The sequence below is a fragment of the Ramularia collo-cygni genome (genome assembly GCF_900074925.1).
Source record: "Ramularia collo-cygni strain URUG2 genome assembly, contig: RCC_scaffold03, whole genome shotgun sequence".
Taxonomy (NCBI): Eukaryota; Fungi; Ascomycota; class Dothideomycetes; order Mycosphaerellales; family Mycosphaerellaceae; genus Ramularia; species Ramularia collo-cygni.
Window position 1 is genome coordinate 1,189,621 of NW_019716257.1, and position 19,297 is coordinate 1,208,917.

General features: G+C 53.3%; 7 protein-coding genes; 4 read left to right on the forward strand and 3 right to left on the reverse strand.

The window, feature by feature from the left end:
- Positions 1–118: 118 nt before the first annotated feature.
- Positions 119–982, reverse strand: RCC_02821 (probable Nascent polypeptide-associated complex subunit beta; the record flags this gene model as incomplete). XM_023768114.1 has 4 exons in its annotated part: positions 119–375; positions 437–609; position 841; positions 937–982. 4 exons carry the CDS (start codon positions 980–982, stop codon positions 119–121), a joined length of 477 nt encoding a protein of 158 aa, XP_023623882.1.
- A 233-nt stretch (positions 983–1,215) lies between these two features.
- RCC_02822 (related to alcohol dehydrogenase homolog Bli-4) lies at positions 1,216–2,318 on the reverse strand (the record flags this gene model as incomplete). XM_023768115.1 has 4 exons in its annotated part: positions 1,216–1,488; positions 1,558–1,880; positions 1,936–2,178; positions 2,234–2,318. The coding sequence occupies 4 exons, from the start codon at positions 2,316–2,318 to the stop codon at positions 1,216–1,218; spliced, it is 924 nt and encodes a 307-aa protein (XP_023623883.1).
- Positions 2,319–3,802: 1,484 nt separating this feature from the next.
- On the forward strand, positions 3,803–6,808 carry RCC_02823 (uncharacterized protein; the record flags this gene model as incomplete). Its single annotated transcript, XM_023768116.1, has 1 exon — positions 3,803–6,808. The coding sequence occupies one exon, from the start codon at positions 3,803–3,805 to the stop codon at positions 6,806–6,808; it is 3,006 nt and encodes a 1,001-aa protein (XP_023623884.1).
- A 400-nt stretch (positions 6,809–7,208) lies between these two features.
- Positions 7,209–9,229, forward strand: RCC_02824 (probable NAD-dependent aldehyde dehydrogenases; the record flags this gene model as incomplete). XM_023768117.1 has 8 exons in its annotated part: positions 7,209–7,558; positions 7,648–7,785; positions 7,849–7,922; positions 7,982–8,228; positions 8,287–8,582; positions 8,630–8,686; positions 8,735–9,055; positions 9,117–9,229. 8 exons carry the CDS (start codon positions 7,209–7,211, stop codon positions 9,227–9,229), a joined length of 1,596 nt encoding a protein of 531 aa, XP_023623885.1.
- A 115-nt stretch (positions 9,230–9,344) lies between these two features.
- RCC_02825 (related to Tyrosyl-tRNA synthetase) lies at positions 9,345–11,077 on the forward strand (the record flags this gene model as incomplete). XM_023768118.1 has 4 exons in its annotated part: positions 9,345–9,520; positions 9,578–10,018; positions 10,074–10,440; positions 10,499–11,077. 4 exons carry the CDS (start codon positions 9,345–9,347, stop codon positions 11,075–11,077), a joined length of 1,563 nt encoding a protein of 520 aa, XP_023623886.1.
- Positions 11,078–11,314: 237 nt separating this feature from the next.
- RCC_02826 (related to gluconolactonase) lies at positions 11,315–12,381 on the reverse strand (the record flags this gene model as incomplete). XM_023768119.1 has 3 exons in its annotated part: positions 11,315–11,367; positions 11,444–11,799; positions 11,852–12,381. The coding sequence occupies 3 exons, from the start codon at positions 12,379–12,381 to the stop codon at positions 11,315–11,317; spliced, it is 939 nt and encodes a 312-aa protein (XP_023623887.1).
- Positions 12,382–16,425: 4,044 nt separating this feature from the next.
- On the forward strand, positions 16,426–18,245 carry RCC_02827 (uncharacterized protein; the record flags this gene model as incomplete). XM_023768120.1 has 2 exons in its annotated part: positions 16,426–16,555; positions 16,774–18,245. The coding sequence occupies 2 exons, from the start codon at positions 16,426–16,428 to the stop codon at positions 18,243–18,245; spliced, it is 1,602 nt and encodes a 533-aa protein (XP_023623888.1).
- Positions 18,246–19,297: the final 1,052 nt, after the last annotated feature.

Below are 19,297 nucleotides of genomic sequence, written 5' to 3' on the forward strand. Positions count from 1 at the left end.
CGGCAGGGCCATGCAGTGCTCGGATCTGATCAAAGATGGCACGAATTCAGACCGTAGCTACCGCATGCTCCAATGCCGGCTTAATCTCACAGCAACTTTTCCATTTGCCGATTGCCCTTTACTCGACCTCGCCCTTCTTGGCGTCCTCGAAGTTCTCACCCTCAACGAGATCGGGTATTTCATCATCGTCGTCGTCTTTCTTGTCCTCACCCTCAGCGCCCTTCTGGAGACTCTGGTAGCTCTCGGCCAACTTCCGTAGCGAGGCTAATGAGTCTGGGCCGAGTTGGTTGAGAATGCCGGGGACGAGCTCGGTKAGCTCCTTGTCCTCGCCGGCGCCGTAGATGGCGAAGGTGTTGGATGGAACCGAAGCATGCACTGTGGTTGTGTGAGCATTCAATCTCTCCTCCACTCTCCACACACACATGCGACTACTCACCCTTTGGCGCGGAGAAGTGGATGACGTTGCCGTCGGACTTGAACATGTTGACCTCCTCGATTGCTTGGATGGGCTGCACGTTCATCTTCTTGAGTGCTCCCTGCAGCTTCTTGTCGTCGGTGCCAGAGTTTCTCTGGACCTTCTTGACCTTTCGTCGCGGGGTTCCCTTGCCTCTGTAGATTTCACCAATGTCAGACTATGATCCCTCTTCTCTCAAACGTGCCATTCGCATTCTTTTAATGCCAGCTCCATCATGTGATCTCGTTCTGCGGGAAACTGGGCTGGTCCCGGCATTCAATGCGTCGTAGAATGCCAGATGCAGGCGGTTTTCGAGGCATATGACGATCGCCGGAGCGGAATCGCACGAGAAAATACGTGGTGGTGGAAAGGAATGATGTGCTTACCCTGGGAAGCGGTTAGCACACGAGGGCAGCGAATTCAAGTACAACCTGCTCGCACTCATAGCCGTAGCTACAGTAGCAGGTCTGGTGGGGACACACCAATGCGCACGGCATTCTGCATGCGAGCCAGCTTCTCGTGATCCATGATGGCGGTAGTTTTGTTGGGTGGGATCGGTGGATGAGGAGTGATGTTGTTCGTGGTGAACGAGCTTCGTGTGTCTCGCGCCAAGGAAAACAGCGGAATCAAAATGCATGCATCCAACCACTCAAAAACGAAGAAATCAATGCCATGACCTCTTCTACAATCATATCCACGACTATTACATTACAATTTACCACTCAAATAGACACAAGCTACAGATACATCCCACTTCGTCACTACTCAACGGCCTTCAGCTGCTCCTCGGTCCACTCCCACAACTCCTTCGCCAAGTCTGCCTTTTGCGCATGCCAAAAGCTACCACCGCTGCGACTTCCGACCGGCTTCCAATACCAGGACGTTCGAACAACCTCCTTGTTGCTCGTTGCCGCCCAGAGTGTGTTCTTGGCACCACCGGGAACGTCAGTGAGGAGCGACTTGGCAAGTGGCAGCGCAACTCGCAGGATGGGGTTGCTCTTCATTTGGGACGCATAGAGGTCTGTGATGATGACCTAGACACAAGCACTTCAGTCAGTCCGTTTCTGGTAGCGATGAGATTCGAAGTTCACTGCTTCACTTACYCCTGGATGTAGACTCGTTGCGGTGATTTGTGGGTACCGTCTCTGCAGCTCGCGAGCGTGCAAAATGTTTGCCAGCTTCGACTGGCCGTACCGTCTCCAGGTGTTGTACGTCTCCAGCTTCTCCTGATCGTAGATGATACCAGGGGCCATCATGTGGCCCTCGGAGCTGACATTGATGACACGGACGTCCGAGTTGGGTTCCTCGGCAGTCTTCAGCAGCGTTGGTAGTAACAGCTTGGTCAGAAGCGCGTGCCCCAAATGGTTGGTAGCGAATTGTATCTCATAGCCCTCCTGGGTCTTGGACCACGGCACGGCCATGATTCCTGTAACGGATTTTAGCATGCCGCTTAAACTTCAACCTCCAACAGCACAGCTTACCAGCATTGTTGATTAGAATGTCGAGACGGTCGGATCGCCGCTTGAATTCAAAGGCCGCCTCCTTGACAGATTGCAGAGAAGTGAGATCTAGCTGAATGAAGGAGATGTTGCTGTAGGGCACAATCTTCTGAATCTCATCAATTGCAGCCTCGGCCTTGGACGCTGTCCGGGCTGCAAGGAAGATCTCCTTGGGCTTGTGCTTTGCGAGTTGCAAGACTGTTTCTTTTCCGAGGCCAGCATTGCCTAGATAGCAAAGTCAGCATATTGCGCGATGGAGTTGCTTTATTCGGTGACCCACCTCCCGTAATGAGAATAACCTTGCCTTCGAGGCTTGGAATGTCCTTGACGGGGTCAAACGATTTGCCAAACAGCCATTCGAACATGATTAAAAGATGTCGATGGAAGTCGAATGCCGCTGAAACGCCATGAATGCAGCCTGTTATGAAGACTGACAGCTCGTATGCTACGACGCGATTAGACTTTCCATCGGACTGCAGCTGTGCCGGTTCCTCCGGCTCCGTCTGAACTTCTGAAGCACAAGGATGACGACGAATTCATGAATGTTAGCAACGTGAAGCTTGCCGGCTCTCGTCGTACGCAAGCAACGATCACGCTTACGGGAAGGTAGCTGTGATCACCTAAACAAGCAGTGTTGCAGAGAGCCAAGTGCTTTGTCATGAATGTATTCTGGATTGTCTTACTGTTCTTGTAGAAAGGAACACGGCTTCAATTGCAGCCGACAGGGCGGCAACCTTCAATTTCGATGGCCCTTGCAAGTTGTAGACAGGAAGAACAAAGTTTTAAATTGGGACTGGAATTTGACGAGGATTTGATGGGGTCTAATCACACCGCAAGGATGCCGTGGCTCGTGCATATGCGTGCAGCGGGTGGATCTACGGCACGTCTGCTGTAACGTTACGGTATATCGCATCGATGCAAGCGGGTCCATAWCGCTTGCGTTTTGATATCGCATCTCTTGCAGCAGCAGCAGCGTGGATAACCCCGTTCAGAATAGACTCCAACCCACGATCTACATCACCATAGACTGACCTGTCTTTGCACGCTCATGTGGACAGACAAGCTTGTTCAACCGAAGTCGGAGCTCCAATTKTTAGCCGGATTGCGTTGAAGGTGCTCGACGACCTCATCTTGTCGACCTGTCTTTCCCGCGCATGCCGACCTCTCTCACCGACATTCGAGCCGTTCGCTCGGCGCGGTGAGGTTGCATTCAGTCAGCCATCACTGTTCACGTCCACCCATGATGCCCGAACAATACATTCAATTGCACCGCCGAGACCCCCTTCGATAGTTGGAGTTGCATCGTGCTGCTGGCGAGTTCGGCCTGGCCATGTCACGCAACGATGGTCACAACCCATTCACTTCTTCCGGCGCCATCTCACGTTCCACTGCCGCGGCAGACGTGAACTTCACGCCCCGCAGCTCACCACACGAATCCCGAATTCCGCGTTGGAAGAGCAGAAGCAGTCCGAGTCTAAGCGACGGCGGAAGCAACAGTAATAGCAACAGGGGAAATACAAAAGATGCCACGACCAACGAAGGGACAATGGAAAAACGGGTCGCCTCGTACAATCAGGCCAAAGGTAGCAGCCGGGCGAGCACTCCGTCTCAAGCGAGAAAGTCAGGCGGCTTCCTGCTTGGGTCAGCCTTTCCAATTGGTCCCTCTGCCAGCAAGGATCATGCCCACCGTCGCCCTCACCTGAATGGAGACTCTCAAACGAACGTGGGAAAGCTCGCTGCAAATCGCGTCTCCGATGCTTCCTCGCAGCGCAGCTCTCCACTCTCGCGGAATCTGTCAAACGACGGACATGGGGAGTCAGCGAGGGCTCCTAGTCCGCGACCGCCCAGTATGGATCCAGCACAGCTTGTACAGATGGCTCTTAACCTGAGTGAAAGCCGCCGGAGGCATATGAGTAGCACGTTGCCGGTGCCGGTATCGCCAGCAGGAGCGAGGCGTGTTGTCTCTGGGCTCGCTGCCGGGGCTGGCGTGGTCCAGGCAGGAACTCCGAACATGAGCCACTCGGGCCATCTGAATCATGAATCTGGTCGACCGGCCTCTGGTTCACAGACCTCTAGTCAGCAGTATGGCGACATTGCGTCGGGCACCGTCGGCGGGCCTGAAGGTTCTGTGTTCAGCTTTTCACCCGCAACACTATCTCGTGCGGAAAAGGCGCGTAGATACTTTGAGCTGGCTAGCGAACATAGACGGCTTCTGGAGCATTTGCCTCCATTGAAGACCGATTCATCTGCTCCAGGCAACCATTCAATGAAAGCTACTAGCAGCCCGGGCAGTGCGCACTTTGATGTGACCCGCATACCTTCGAACACAACGGTGAAACGCGGCCTTGGTCGACCGTACAATCCGTTACAAGCCTTGCGGAACCGCCGTCTTCGGAACAGAGAGCGTAGGCCCCTGACAGCACCGCCYGACACATGGCAAGAGACCAACAGGATTAAGGGGTGGATTGATGGTGTTGAAGCAGCTTCAAAGCAACCATCGTTCCGACCTGGTGAGGATCAAGTTCGGCTGCCTACATTTTCTGGAGAGTCCGAGGGTGTGGAGACGTCACGGTCATATGCTGTGAAGGGACATCGTAGGAATGACACGGTCAGCTCCGTCATCACGCGGCCGGAAAATGGTTGGACCATCGAGCCTGCCGAACTGCTTGCCGATACATATTGGCTCGAGAAGGACGACAACAAGACGGTTGTCGAAGATAGGCATGGCAACCGCATCTTCCCAAACAGAGCACGCCTGAGCGTAGAGGTCCCCCGTCGCAGCAAGGAGTCTGAACGCCGCAAGGGGCCTGAGACAGACAAGCGTGGCACCGCAGATGAATCTGAGGATGACGATCGCTTGAGAAGTCGCGGCAAGAAAATGATATCCATTCCCGGACGTCTCCGGCGACATCACCCAAGTAGGCCAGCCAGCGTAGCAAGCAGCTCCAGCAGCGAAGGGCGAAAGCCTCCAGCCCTTCACTTCGGCGACAGCGAAGGCGGCGATGAGAATATTGGCCCACTTGAAAGGCATATGAAACAGAWGATTTACAAAGAGGAGCGGGGAGAGTTATCATCCCCTGAGATTCCACCACTCAATCAAGGGGAGTCGGAGGTGACACATTTCCCGAGAGTACGCAGCGACAACATACATCAGAACTCTGTCAAAAGAGCTGATGGCCGTCCATCGGCTGAAATTCAACGGTCTCAACGTGTGAGATCTATGGACGGCAGGGTTGGGTCCATCGACCATGGAGCATTCGCGATGGATGAAACGGTATCAAATAGCACGGCGTCACCCCGACTGTCGAATAATTCGGCATTTGACGTCACTGCCCCCGCGAACAAACGCAATATGGCGAGTGTTCGGAAGTACAATAGCTCTAATCTTCCCAGCTTTCGATCTCGGAGCAAGGAACGGAATCACATTGAGCATAACGATTTCGCCGACAACACTGGCGCTCAGCTATCGCCTGTGTTCAATAAGGAACCGTTCTTGATACCCTCCAGGTCAAGCTTAGATTCCAGCCGGCCGATGCAGATGAATCGAAAAGGTACAAATGAAAGCACTACAGGCAGCATGCGCCGGACGAACACTAGGAATACCCTGACAGATGGGTCCATCAAGGATTCGGCTAACGCTGTGGGTCGCCAATTGGGACGTCTCGGGGACCTGGTAAGGAGCGAAGGTAGCCGTCTCGGAGATCGACTACGCGGCGGCCGGGATCGCGACACAGCTCTCGGCTTCCCTAGGGCGCCATCAGAAGCATCTGACGCTGATGGCGCTGAGAACAGCAACATGCATTCGAGAAGCGACAACGAAAACGGCGATGGCAGCCCACGGCAGTCGCTGGAGCGTGGCGGCTCGAAGCCGAAGTATCATACCGCCGGCCTGCCCACCTTCAAGTCTCCAGCTGCGAGAGACAACAGTGCTACCGAAGACTCCAGTGCCGAAAAGACTCCGCTTGTTCCACATGAAAGTTCTCGCCCAGAGACTGCCAGAGCTGCTCAAAAGAATCTCCCGGCTCCCCCGATCATTAACTTTCCTGACAGCGCCAGCGTTTCCGATTCAGATGTCCCTGGTACTGAGTCTTCTGGCAATCGTCTCAAATCGGCTTCGCAGACCCATTTGTCGTTTGGCGCGTCCCCTGCGATCAGGAACGGCGAGCGCCGCGGCAATCTGACCAGCCACGATGGGAGACGTCACTGGAGTATCTCGGACCCATCGCACCAAAGTCATCCTCAGCTTCTCAACGACATCACAGCTCGAGATATTGCCCGCGTCCGTGCACTGCTCCTTGCGTCTGGGATCAAAGCACAAGAGATTCATCACAAAGCCGGTAGCCCACGCGACGCTCCACTACCTCTTATCTCCAAAATTGCTGACACCATCGGTCAAAAGTTGGATGGCCTGACTCGAAAGGAGGAAAATATCGTCGCTGGGCGCCTGCTATCAGAGAGGATATCATCTACCTTAGTCGAGTTCGAGAAGACTCTCGAGACTTTTCAAAGCACAACCGTCAAGAACCTCGGAGCGCAGCTTGATGAGCTGTCGCATCGAGCTGCCGACCAACTGACGAAATTGGTACACGAGACATCCGATGAGATCGATGCTTTCAACGTGGAGCTCACGACAAAACAGCCACAAGAGGTCAAGCGTGTCGACGAAGCGGTTGACGAGATGCTTCGGGAGCGGCGGAGACAATTTAGATTGGTACGCAGGACAGGCTTTAAATTGCTGGAGTGGCTGGTATTGGGTGCAATGTGGTGGGCTTGGCTTCTTGTGGTTTTGTTTAACACATTCAAGAAGGGTCTTGTCGCAGTGTTTGTGACGCTGAGATGGCTTCTTTGGTTTTGAATGCACAGGGGAATGGGGGAAAGAGGATGCAAAGGAAAGACGTTTGTTCTGACAATTCTGCTTGTGATACCCCCAAAGTGTATAGCGGGCGCCTGGAGCGTCTTGGTTCTCGGTAGTAATGTTGTAAAGTCTTTCGGCCTTGTCAAGTTGTTCAAGTGACCTGCTCCGATCATTTCGCATTCCTACATCTTCTATCTCATGCCATGTTGAACATTGAGCGAAAGAGGAAAGTCCATCCTGAGAAAGCTCTCCACAAAACCGCCGACACCTCGGACGTCGCCCCGGCCGTACAAACATTCGAGATTGTTGCTGGACAAGTCTTCTGAGATTGCCATTCCATTTCTTGGGGAATCTCGATACAACGACAGCAATTGTAATCATCGCCATCTCTGCCGCCACCATGAAAGCTTTTCTCAGCACGCTGGCCACCAAGCCAGCTGCACGCTCGCAGATCCGCCGGACAGACCATCTCAGACTATTCYCACAAACTGCAATTGCCAGACGACACAACGTACCGGATTTGAATGACAAGACCTTGCTCAAGAATCAGAGCTACATCAATGGGAAATGGGTCGACGCTGCTTCGGGAAAGACGTTCGAAGTGCACGACCCGTCTTCTGGGAGCGTGATTGGAACCATGCCGGAGATGAACAAGAATGATGTGAACGAGGCGATTGAAGCAGCTTCGAAGGCTTTTGTATCGTTTAGAAAGACCACGGGGCGTGAGAGAGCGAAGATGTTGAGGAAGTGGTGCGTGTTCAACATGAAGCTCTTCAGGATATGCTTTGCCATTTGACTTCTTTTGGAAGACTTTATTACTGACGTTCCTGTTATGATAGGTACAACCTCGTGATAGAGAATAGCGAGGATATTGCGAAGCTCATTACATGGGAGAATGGTAAACCATTTGCGGATGCAAAGGGAGAGGTGGGATACGCTGCAAGCTTTTTCGACTGGTTCAGTGAGGAAGCTCCTCGGTATGTACATGTATTGCACGCGCTGAATCTCTCGAGCACCCACTGATGTCGCACGTTCACCAGGATATACGGAGACACCATCCCAGCAAGCGTTGCAGGGAACCGTGTCTACACGGTAAAGGAGCCGGTGGGAGTCTGTGAGTAGCCACACGAAGCGTCAAATGCCATGTGAAACAACGACTGACCTGATGTCCAGGCGGTCTGATCACCCCTTGGAACTTCCCAGCAGCCATGATCACTCGTAAGATCGGGCCCGCACTTGCGGCAGGATGCACAGTTGTTGCGAAATCTCCCGGCGAAACTCCTTTTACTGCAGCGGCTCTCATCGAACTGGGCCACCGCGCCGGCATACCTGCCGGCGTCATCAATATTGTCACAGCTCTCGAGAACACTATTGAGGTGGGAGAGGCAATCACTTCATCGAATGACATCAAGAAAGTCAGGTAAGAACAACCATTTCCCTTCAGCGTACCACATTCATCATTGTTGACGTTGTTGTAGCTTTACCGGTTCCACTGGTGTCGGGAAGCAGCTCATGAAGCAGTCGGCCGATACCTTGAAGAAACTCTCCTTCGAACTCGGCGGCAATGCGCCTTTCATCGTATTCGACGACGCAGACCTTGAGACTGCTGTGAGCGGAGCGATCTCAAGCAAGTTCCGTGGCAGCGGCCAGACTTGCGTGTGTGCCAACAGAATTTACGTTCAGAAGGGCATCTATGATGACTTCGCTCAAGCATTCACCGAGAAGGTGAAGAACTTCAAAGTTGGATATGGCTTTGACGAGGGAGTCACACACGGTAAGCTGCTAGCCGCTCTCGTTGAATATGATTGCTGACATTCCCAGGCCCCTTGATTCACGATAGGGCAGTTAGCAAAGTGCAGGATCACGTTGAGGATGCCGGTGTGTATAGTAGGCTCCGATGCATGTATCAAAACTGACCTTGTGCAGTGAACAATGGGGCCAAGGTCCTTGCTGGCGGAAAGAAGCTTCCGGACCTAGGTCCAAACTTTTACTCTCCGACGGTCATTCGCGACATGAAGAACACCATGAAGATTGTATCCGAGGAGACTTTTGGCCCAGTGGCGGCATTGTTCCCATTCGACAGCGAAGCTGAGGTTGTCAAGCTTGCCAACGATGCAGATGTCGGACTTGCTGGTTACTTCTTTTCCAAGGATATCCAACGATGCTACAGAGTAGCAGAGGCTTTGCAATTTGGCATGATCGGAATCAACACGGGGCTAATCTCAGATCCAGCAAGTCCATTTGGAGGTAATTAGTCAACTGCTTGGGATTCTTTTTGAAGTTGATAGTTGCTAACGATTTCGTGCAGGCGTGAAACATTCGGGCTTTGGCAGGGAGGGATCAAAGTATGGCATTGACGAGTACATGACCATCAAGACGATGACTGTCGGGGGTGTTGGAGAGCTGCAGGGGTCGTCGTAGAATGCTGATTACAGTATGTATCAATGTAGTATACCTGTTGACCGATCTGCGTCCCACAAGTTTCCCGCTTGGAGCTAGTTACCTTCATCATTAATTCTCGATTGGTAAAACGACCATGTCGCGATCAACACTACGTCRCACATTGCGACACGGCTACGTGTGTTCACAATGCACGCACTCCATCCGAACACGGCTTCCAAGCGTACGCGCCTTTCACAGCACGAAATCGAGAAAGAGTGAGAGCGTGCTCAGCCTGCTGGAGCAGCGTGGATACATACACCAGATCGCCGGGTAGGAACCACCTCTCGCATCGCATACCATCATCGACTGACGGGATAAATGCACCAGGGACCGTAATGTTCTCGAGCGTCTGTTACAGACGCGTCCCGTCGGCTTCTACGCGGGTGTCGACCCGACAGCACCATCGCTGCACCTTGGACATCTACTACCTCTGATGATGCYCTTCTGGCTCCACCGCCGCGGTCACCACGTCGTCAGTCTTTTGGGCGGGGCTACTGCCAAGGTTGGCGACCCTAGCGGCCGGCTCACCTCACGTGCCGCTACCACAGCGGCGACCATTGACGCCAATTTCAATGCTCTGCATTCTCAGCTGGGGAATCTTTGGGAGAATGTGCTGCAGTATGGAGAGCGGCATGGGGATCAGCCAGGGAATAGAGGACGGCGTGAATTGTTGAACAACGCGCAGTGGTTGGATGAGCTCAGTATCCTCGACTTCTTGCGTCTACTGGGCAATGGCATGCGATTGGGAGCTATGCTGGGAAGGGACACGTGAGTGCGTCTAAACAAGCAGAAAGTGTGGCGTGCAGCTGAACAATCGTCGCAGGGTGAAAAACAAGATGGACAAAGGTGATGGAATGTCTTTTGCTGAGTTCACATATCCTCTGTTGCAAGGCTGGGACTGGTGGCAGATGTACCAGGACCGGGCTGTACAGGTCCAAATTGGCGGAAGTGACCAGTATGGTAACATTGTGGCCGGGATTGATGCGGTCAAGTACATTGCACAAAATCAATCAGCCTCGTTAGGCCAACAAGCATGGCTAGACACCGAAGGTCGACTGAAAGACGAACGAACACCCATGGGCTTAACAGTACCGTTGCTCACTACCGCGAGTGGAGAGAAATTTGGGAAGAGTGCCGGAAATGCGATCTGGCTGGACCGCACTCTCACATCCTCATTTGATCTATACGGCGTATGCTACCAAACCCTTATACCCTTGACAACGTGCGAAGCTAATGGTTAAATCTCAGTTCTTGCTGCGCTCGTCGGATGAAGACGTCGAACGATATCTCAAGCTCTTCACATTCGTCCCGCTGTCAGACATCAGCACCATCATGCAAGAGCACAAAGCAGATCCTGGCAAGCGCAAAGCCCAGCATTTGCTCGCCGGAGAAGTGCTCGAGCTCGTTCACGGCCCAGAAGAGGCCAGCAAGACTCGTGCTGAACACCAGGCAATGCGTGCGCCTACTCTCACGTCGCTCCTGAGGCCGGCAAGCCCGAAGGGCGAAACAGCTGCCGACGACCAGTCCGCACAGCGAATAAAGCTTGGCCGGTCTTTGGTTCACGATGTACCCTTCGCTCGCATCTTGTTCCATGCTGGGCTTGTAAGTACAAAGTCCGAGGGCGCACGCACCATTGCGAAAGGAGGTGCATACGTTGCTGTGCCCGCATCCTCATCAGCGCCGACGGTAGGAGGCGAAGAGGGACTAGACTTCGTACAGATCACCAGCGAGCGACCAGCCGATGCGCAGAACCTTGTCATGGACGGCTTGCTGGTCCTCCGGCTTGGAAAGTGGAAGGTCCGTGTCATTGAAGTCGTGGACGGATAGAAAGAAAGTGTACGTTTGACGACAGAGCTGCGACACAGAAGAAGGCGTTCCATGTAATTCCTCCCGTTGCGATGAGAGGCATGCTTTAACRAAGTAGCGTCAAAGTCTAGTCACAGGTAGATGCGCGGATGCGAACCCTGCAACACACCTATGCGCGCTTACTCCGCTTCTGCCGAGTCTATCAAGTCTAATCTATGTTGCATCGGCTCACCCTGAGATAGGATTGTGCATATGCAATTAGGCCTTGCCGTTCATCTTGAACTTGTTCAACGGCTTTCCACGGACGCCCACTACAATCATAGTCAGTGTCATTTCGGCGAACCACGACCAGTATTGGACCACAAGTCTCGTTCAGGAGTCACTCACCATCGATCTTGAAGACTGCTCCGCCATACCTCTTACTCCAGGGATGCTTCTCCGGCTCTTGCTCGGCAGCAGACGTGACGACAAGCTCGGTGCCACAGAAGGCTGGACAGGTCACGCAGCGAGTCGGCAGCTCGATCTCGGCTACGATGTTGCCATTAAGATCCAAGCGATAGACTCTCGCAGTCCCATGGCAGGCGACCCACAGGAAACCGTGCTCATCCTGGCAGTGTCCATCGGGGACTCCGCCTTCGATTGGACAGGTGAAGAAGACCTTGCCTTGGTTGAATGAAATCTTTCCCGTGGCTTCATCGTAGGGGTATGCCATGATCTTCTGGGACGGCGAGTCTGTGAAGTACCTGGTTGGTAGAGGTAAGCATTGGATCTCATGAGCTACGACAGAGAGCGTACATTGTCTTGTTATCGGACGTCCAGGACATTCCGTTTGGGATCGTGACGCCCTCTTTCATCCGGTGAAGGGACAGATCGGGGTCCAGCCGGAAGAGAACGCCTTCGTCTGTGAACTCAGGAACAGTGGCTTGGTCATTCATAGTTCCGACGAAGAAGCGACCTTTGCTATCAACTGAACCATCATTCGAGCGGCATCGATGCTCCTTGGTCTCGGGGTCCTTTTCATCCGTCCAGAAATTCTTGATTATGCGGTGCTCGCCAGTGGATCGATTGAACAGTCCATAGCCAAGTTTGCCTCCAAAGAGAAACTCGTCATCGTTGCCTTCAATATCTGCAGTGATGCCGATGTTATACATGAGACTCCATTCTTTGTGCGAAGACGTGTCGAGGTTCACATAGTGTACAGCATCCTTCTCGATATCGACGAATCTGAGTTCATTGCGGGTTTCGTTGAAGAAAGGCGCTTCGCCCAAGGCACACGATAGATCGAGCCAGGGCTCAGTGATTGTGTACTTCTTTATTTCCGGCATTGTTGTTGGTGGTTACTTGAGCAGTGGCCTGGATTGTTGAGGTGAGGTCAAGACGGTCAAACGCAATACGGGCACCATTATGATGCACAAAAGTTCGCCCCACCTTCTCCCCTCCACCTGAAGAGTACGAGGGGAAATGTCCTTATCTTACCTACCTTACATGCACATGACTGAACTCCAACGTCGCCCTGCCTGATAACAGCAGAGGCAGTCTCAATAACTGAAGGCGCAATGACCTCTTCGCAGGACACATCGATTTGCTGGTCATCATAGCTACTTACCGATTCGGACGCGTGGTGTTATCAGCATAGCACGCCGCGAGGCATCGAGGCAGGCTTCCTTCGCATCACCCCTCCAGAGGGAACGAAGAGACATACCGGTAGTAAAAGTAGAAGGCTCCGATTGCTAGGGAAGGAGATTGATGACACTCTGACAAGCAGTCGGCGAGGATCATTTGGGTTTCCTCACGCGCATTGGTTGGCGCAATCCATCCATGTACTCTTTCTCCCGGGGTTTGCCGTATGCACAGCACATCATACATCACACATCACAGCAGTGTTTCTCGCAGTTCGGAACAGGCGAGGATCATCAGTCGCGTGCATATGCAGCCGAGTGACAGATGCTGCTCGCCTTCTCGAAGCAGACAGGATCTTTGCTTCATAGGACGATGCGAGCTGGTATATTACGCCACCTTTGTCATCGCCATGCATGAGCGACGCCGGAAAGTTACATCCATTTGTCTCAAGGAGCAGTGGAAGTCGGGCCCGTCCTTAGTGCTTCGATGTGCGAGCGCTCTGGACGCGGCGCAAGCCTAAGGTACTACACCTCAAGACCTGACAGCCAGCTCGGTACAGTAGAAAGTGTTCTAGAGCAAGTCTAACTGCATCTCATACAGCCGCATACTTGTGCAGCTTGTTTCTGACTTGCTGTCAAGTCGCCAGCGGCGAGAATCGATGTGACAAAATAACCGGATTATAAATAGCAAATTTCGACGAAGCGACGGGGTACAGTGCCACTGGCTGTCGGACGTGGGTAACCACATGGAAACGTGCTGCCGTACCGAAGTAACAAGAAAGGTATAGTGAGACTAACGAAGCCGAAGTTTCTGACGTGCATTGCATGGCGAGCGGTACCAGATATGGACGAGCTCAGATTCGTCGAGTCCGTTACAGACTCCCCAGTGATGACGTGGCGCTCGTTGGCGAGCACAACCATTGACGATGATGAGGAAACATTGCAGATTTGTGCAAACTTCGATGCATTGAGACATGACGACAGGGATGCTACAGTATACCCTGTCCAATACCACGTTRTAACCCCTGCCCACTACCACGAGTCCAGGTTCTCGAAGATCTGGTAACACTGCAACGACGTTTCGCGGGACAGGAGCATGGTGACCATGCACATTTGTCCGACGCGACAACGGCGCACCGTGGGGACCTCCAAGTGTCCCGAGACTGAGGTGTCTGGGTCATGCCAATAGTTAAATTATTTTCCACGCTTTTGGATGCGCTTTGCCAGGGAGCGGACCAAACTGGAATGGCTGTCAATCTACGATTTGGATGGCATGCCCCTGATGAGACATGCACTTTCCTGACCCCCACGAGTTGATCGATAGGGGGGCCTTGGTTGTCCCCAGCACGGCACCCGCCCGCCACGTTTCCTGCGAGTATGAATTCAACAAGTGGCATACAGTACAACAGCGGGACATGTGAAGAAGCCGTGATAGCCTGACAGACTTTGAAGCCGGCTCAAGCTCGCGCAAGGCAGGAGCACACGAAGCGTGGCGTTCGCGAGCCACGTGCTGATCGGTTACACCATCCAGTTCCGATCATGCTCCGGTAGCGTGGCGGAATTATTTCATGCAGGCGGATCCTTCAGGGAACAGGAACTGACCACTGACGATGCTCGCCATTCTGACGAATAAGAATTCATAGGTCGGTCTACATCGCTTGACTCCAGTCCCGGCCTGGTGGACCATCAGGACGTTTGTTCGGGATATATAATCAATACCGCCGTCGAGGCTTTTCCAGTGTAGCAACACACGCCATACGAAGCCCCAGCAACTCGATAGCCTTTGCGTGCTGGACCGCGTTACAATCCGCAACCGGGGCGGTTACGTATGCGCGTGATAATGGATCCCAGCAGCACAAGTCACAGCACGGTCAATCGCTTCGTGCATTTGTTCCTTGCTCGATAGGTTAGCATCCGAACGAGTGACCGGCGCTGCCCGCGTGCATGGGGTCTTGGTTAGAGTTTGCTCATCCCCGGTAATTTGCTTTGAGTTGAAAGTGCCAGTCGAGATCATCGTGGAAGATGTGGCAGCGTGACAGATCTGACTTCTTCCTGCCCTTTCCTGATGGACAGGTTGGAGCGAAGACAGATCCAATTCGGAACGGAGCAGCCAAAAAGAAACTGGAGTGCATAAGACCAATCACCGGTGTTGGCGAGTGCTGCTTTCATCGCATGGCAACCGGCCCAGGTGTCGTTCGTTGTACGGTTGTGCAACCGATCTAGTACGCCTCGGATAAGATCCACATATCGAAGCCTGTGACGCCGAGCCATCAAGTCGGGTCCACGAGCAAACGGGAGGCGTGCAGGGAATAATATCTGTGCGAACTTGTGCAGCTTGTGAGGACAAGCTGCTGCGCCAACGAGTCAAGTCGACATCCCCGGTGAAGCATGTCGGGAGTGACCTTTACGGGAAGAAAAGAAGTTTGGCTAGCGTTTAACCTTGTCGCTGCCCAACTTGATATGGACCTTGAGCCTTTCGTCGGAACGGGACGTTGCTCTGCTAGTTATCACGCAAGCGATCTTGAACTTTCAAGAACCAACCGCCCGCCGGCGCTCAGACCAATCATTCTGCTGAAACGAACAAGGCCTCTCGATACCGCCAAGCTGGCTCTCGATCATCGCTTGGTGTGATGATGCATGCAGGTTTTGACAGTTTCGCAGCACTGTACGAATTAGATCGTGCATTGTAAGACTATTTCCAGGAGATTGAGTGCGAGCTGCTCCTGGCAAAAGGTAACATCGGAGCATCACAAGGAGATGTGTCTGCGGGTACGCCATTCCCTGCCGCCAACAAGGACCAGGCCACCAACAAAAGACTATTCGCAAACGATTGGGCTCGAGCAGGCCTACCACCGCGTGATGGAAGCTACCGGGCCACAGTACCTACCTATCCTCATCTTTGCGCGCACTCCGTGTTCCAGAGGTACCAGACCCGTCTAGCATGTTGCAGGTGTGCATGCTCTTCGCTTTGCCAGCACATGTGCATGAGTTGCTTCAGTGGCGCCGCAGTGGCTACCAAGGTACGCAGGATGCCGCAATTGAGCGCTCACGGCATGGAGGCTTGCAGACGATCGTCGAAAGCCAAAAATGGCGCTAGACGAGACATGGCTCGTGCGCACCGGCTTTGCTCTCCGCGAGACGACGACGGCAGGCCATGGGCGATGTCAGAAGTCCCCTGCTCATCACGACTTGATCATTTCGCCCTGATGAGCACATCGCTACTGGGCAACTAGCCTGCTCGTCCCTCCGCACAGGGACCCAACTTCTGGCATGCCAGGATTTCTGCATAACATCACGAAGCCCGCACGTGCGGGCTGCCTGTCAAGGCCAACTGCTTGATTGTCATCTCAACCTGCACTCTCCAACTTCATCTCTCCATGATCTGACGCCAAGCCTGACCAGTCCACCACTGATCCGTCTGTTGCCTCACATTCCCTCCTTCCTGCGATTATTCATCACTTCTGCTATGAGCAGCACTATCCTTGCTCATCGCTGCCTTAACACCTCTCAACCCGTGGACGTTTCGACGTTCTGTATACCATCCTGGCAGCCGCCGACATACAGCGTTCCAACAGTCACTACCGCGACTCCTTTGCCCACGGCTCTCCATCTTTTGCAAACTATCGCGACACTGCCGCCTTTGACGAGCCCCTTCGTCTACGTCGTAACTACCCGGAACCTGCACAGGTACATCCTGTACGYCCATGGTCTCGCCCAAGTGACCAGTCAGGGCACGCAGGGAAGGCTCTCATGACAGAGCGGTCTGGGAAACAAGCTCCGCCAGAGAATCTGAATGCCCGTGAGACCCAAGCTCCACCGTTCTTCAATACCTCTGCTCTACCCGATCAGGATGGGCGAAGGTATGCTCCATCATTGCCAGGTAAGTAATGTTGAAGTGCGCAAGGCGTCTCCAGACTACCTGGAGTAACTTTGAACGCATTCCGCTACTCGAAACGATGGGCCTCATTAAGAGGGCCTTTGCAATCACGACTGGAMACAACCTCGAAAAGATTTCCCAGTCAATACTTCCACACAGTCCAAACCCCCAATTCAGCCTTGTTGTTTGCTCAATGCTAATTCGTCTGGCACTTCTCGCAGGAGTCCCGCCACCAACACCACATCTGCCACCCGCAGGCATCGGTCGGACGATGGAATTACCTCCCTTACCACCTGCACCGACGCGTGGAGCTGGGAGCTTCTCCCCCGCATCGGCATCTAGATCAGCTGTCGTATCGTTGATGTTGAACCCTACGGAGCCTGAAGATTCGTACCACGACAGAAGACGCAAGATCGCCCGGACAGAGTCAGCTCGTCCTATTCAGTCCCTTCCACCACTGGCAACTTCGAATCCATCTTACTCTCCCGCTGGTAGTTCGCCGGCGCCTGCAGCTAGCCTTGGAGCAAGGCAACCCCGCAGGATGTTGACGCCTAGGCTACCGCCTCGATCTCCGTCTTCGTTACATCGGACCGTGAGCCTGAGCCAACTCCCTTCCACTGTGCAACTTCCTCATCAACCTTCGCTGTCAACCTCTCCACGGAGCAGGCCTTATGCAATCGATACAGGATCTGGGAGATCATCTGCTCTTCCCACACCAGTTGCAGCGCCGCGGCAGAATTATGGATTCCCAGCACCTGTGACTCTCAAACACTCGGCGACTAGTCAGCCCAGTCTGGGTTCTGTTCATGGTATCAGACTCCACTCCGAAAGCACGAGTCCCAAGTCGTCATATTCTGGTTACAGCCAGGCTGAGCAAGCATCTCCAGTGCAGTATGGCTCATCGTCGATACCAAATTTGGCGGCCCCATACACGGCGAAGTCGTCAACCAGTGCACCTGTTAATGATAGCGTTTCGAATCCCACCAAGTTGGAAAGGCACAATCAGGTGGGGATACCGATAAGCTCGGCAAGTGGGCAGAATGTGTACCAAATGATGACTCTGGAGACATCCTCGGGAAGTGTCCAACTGCCAGTGGACGTTCAAGCCGCCTCGCGAGTCGCGGATGAGAAGCGGAGGAGGAATGCCGGCGCCAGTGCACGCTTCCGTCAGCGGCGAAAGGAAAAGGAGAAGGAGTCCTCCACCGCAATCTCTAGGCTCGAGCAGCGATTGAAAGACTTGAGTGAGGACGCGGACTTTTACAAGCGAGAGCGTGACTATCTACTTGGGGTTGTTCTCCAGGTTCCGGGCGGTGACCGTCATCTTCCACGACCTAGATCACCTCGACATCGCCGGACGTCATCTATGGGTGGCTCGGGTGAYGGTGGGACAGGTTACGTGCCTTCTCAAGATCAGGGTTCCCGTAGTCCGGCTGATCATGAGGTGAGGCGCAAGACCTCCACTTCATCGATCAATCTACCACCGCATAGGCAAATCGCTGTGGCCGCTCTAGGACCTCATCACTATGGACCCCACGTTTACGCGCAGCAGCACGCTCCCGGTCTTCTACCTTCTCCCGGAGGAGGAGGTGCGCTACTCTCAGGAATGATGCACCATGCGCCTCAGTCTGGCKTGTGGAATCCTTATCCCCATCAAAGGCATCCATCTGGAGATCATGCCCATGGCGCTCACTGAGCATTCCACTCCCAGGATAGATGGTTGTATAAAAGACATGATACGCGATTGCACAAAATTGCAGCATTTGCATCGCCTGTTTGATTATATTCCCGCGGAAAAGTTGACATCCTAGCGAGCAGCATTGTTTGGCGATTGTTTAGTTCTGGTGCAAGGATACCCAATGAGTTTTTGCTTGGATGGCATGTTGGTCGTATAGATCTCAATCGCGAGGGTCACAAAGAGCCCTTCCTCTTAATCCCTACCCTTTTCTCATTGACAGTTCGTTTCACAAGGCATCGAAGCAGAATGTACAGCCTGAGGACTGCAGCTCAGCGAAGTCCTCGGCCAATCTAGCGGAAAGCACCAGACGGTCCTCGATTCGACGCAGTCCATTCTTCTCGCGATCACTCGTTCCGGCAGGGTTGTGCACGCCGTCCGTAGCACACCAACATAGTGTGAATGATCGATCGGGTCGGCTTCATTMCCGCAAGCCGGAAGCAGCAATTGCCATTTAAAATTTTAGCTTGGAAAAACCCGTTCAACGGTCGAGACTTGAAACATGGATGTGTAGAGCGGTGTACTACGGAGTAGTGCAAACTCACAGTAGAATACCCCTGCTAGCACGGAGAGCAGCCCGCCGGACCTGGCGCCATGATCGGTTGTTGGAAAATTGAATTGCCATTTTCCTTCGTCTGAGGGCGGTGCTGCAAAAGTTCTAGCAAGCGAGGTCAAGTTCCGTCACATCACATATGACACTAGTGCAAGCATATTATTGCACCTTCTGGCCAAGGCTGCAACTCGCAAGTTGTTCACGGCAGATGATGAACTAAGATAAAAAGTTCGAGTCAAGCGGCCGGGTCCAATAATTAAGCATCCTTCTTCGGAGACTTCCTTTCGCTACCAGCTTTACTTCAAACGCCCAGGTACCAACAATACAGCAACGTTGCGCGGAACGTGAGCGACATGAGGAGGGCCAGTGACATTCACCGACTACTAGAAATAGACTGAGCAAATGAAGTCATTCGAGCCGGCGCGTGAATGTGCATGTTGTGGGTACTGTTCACAAACCC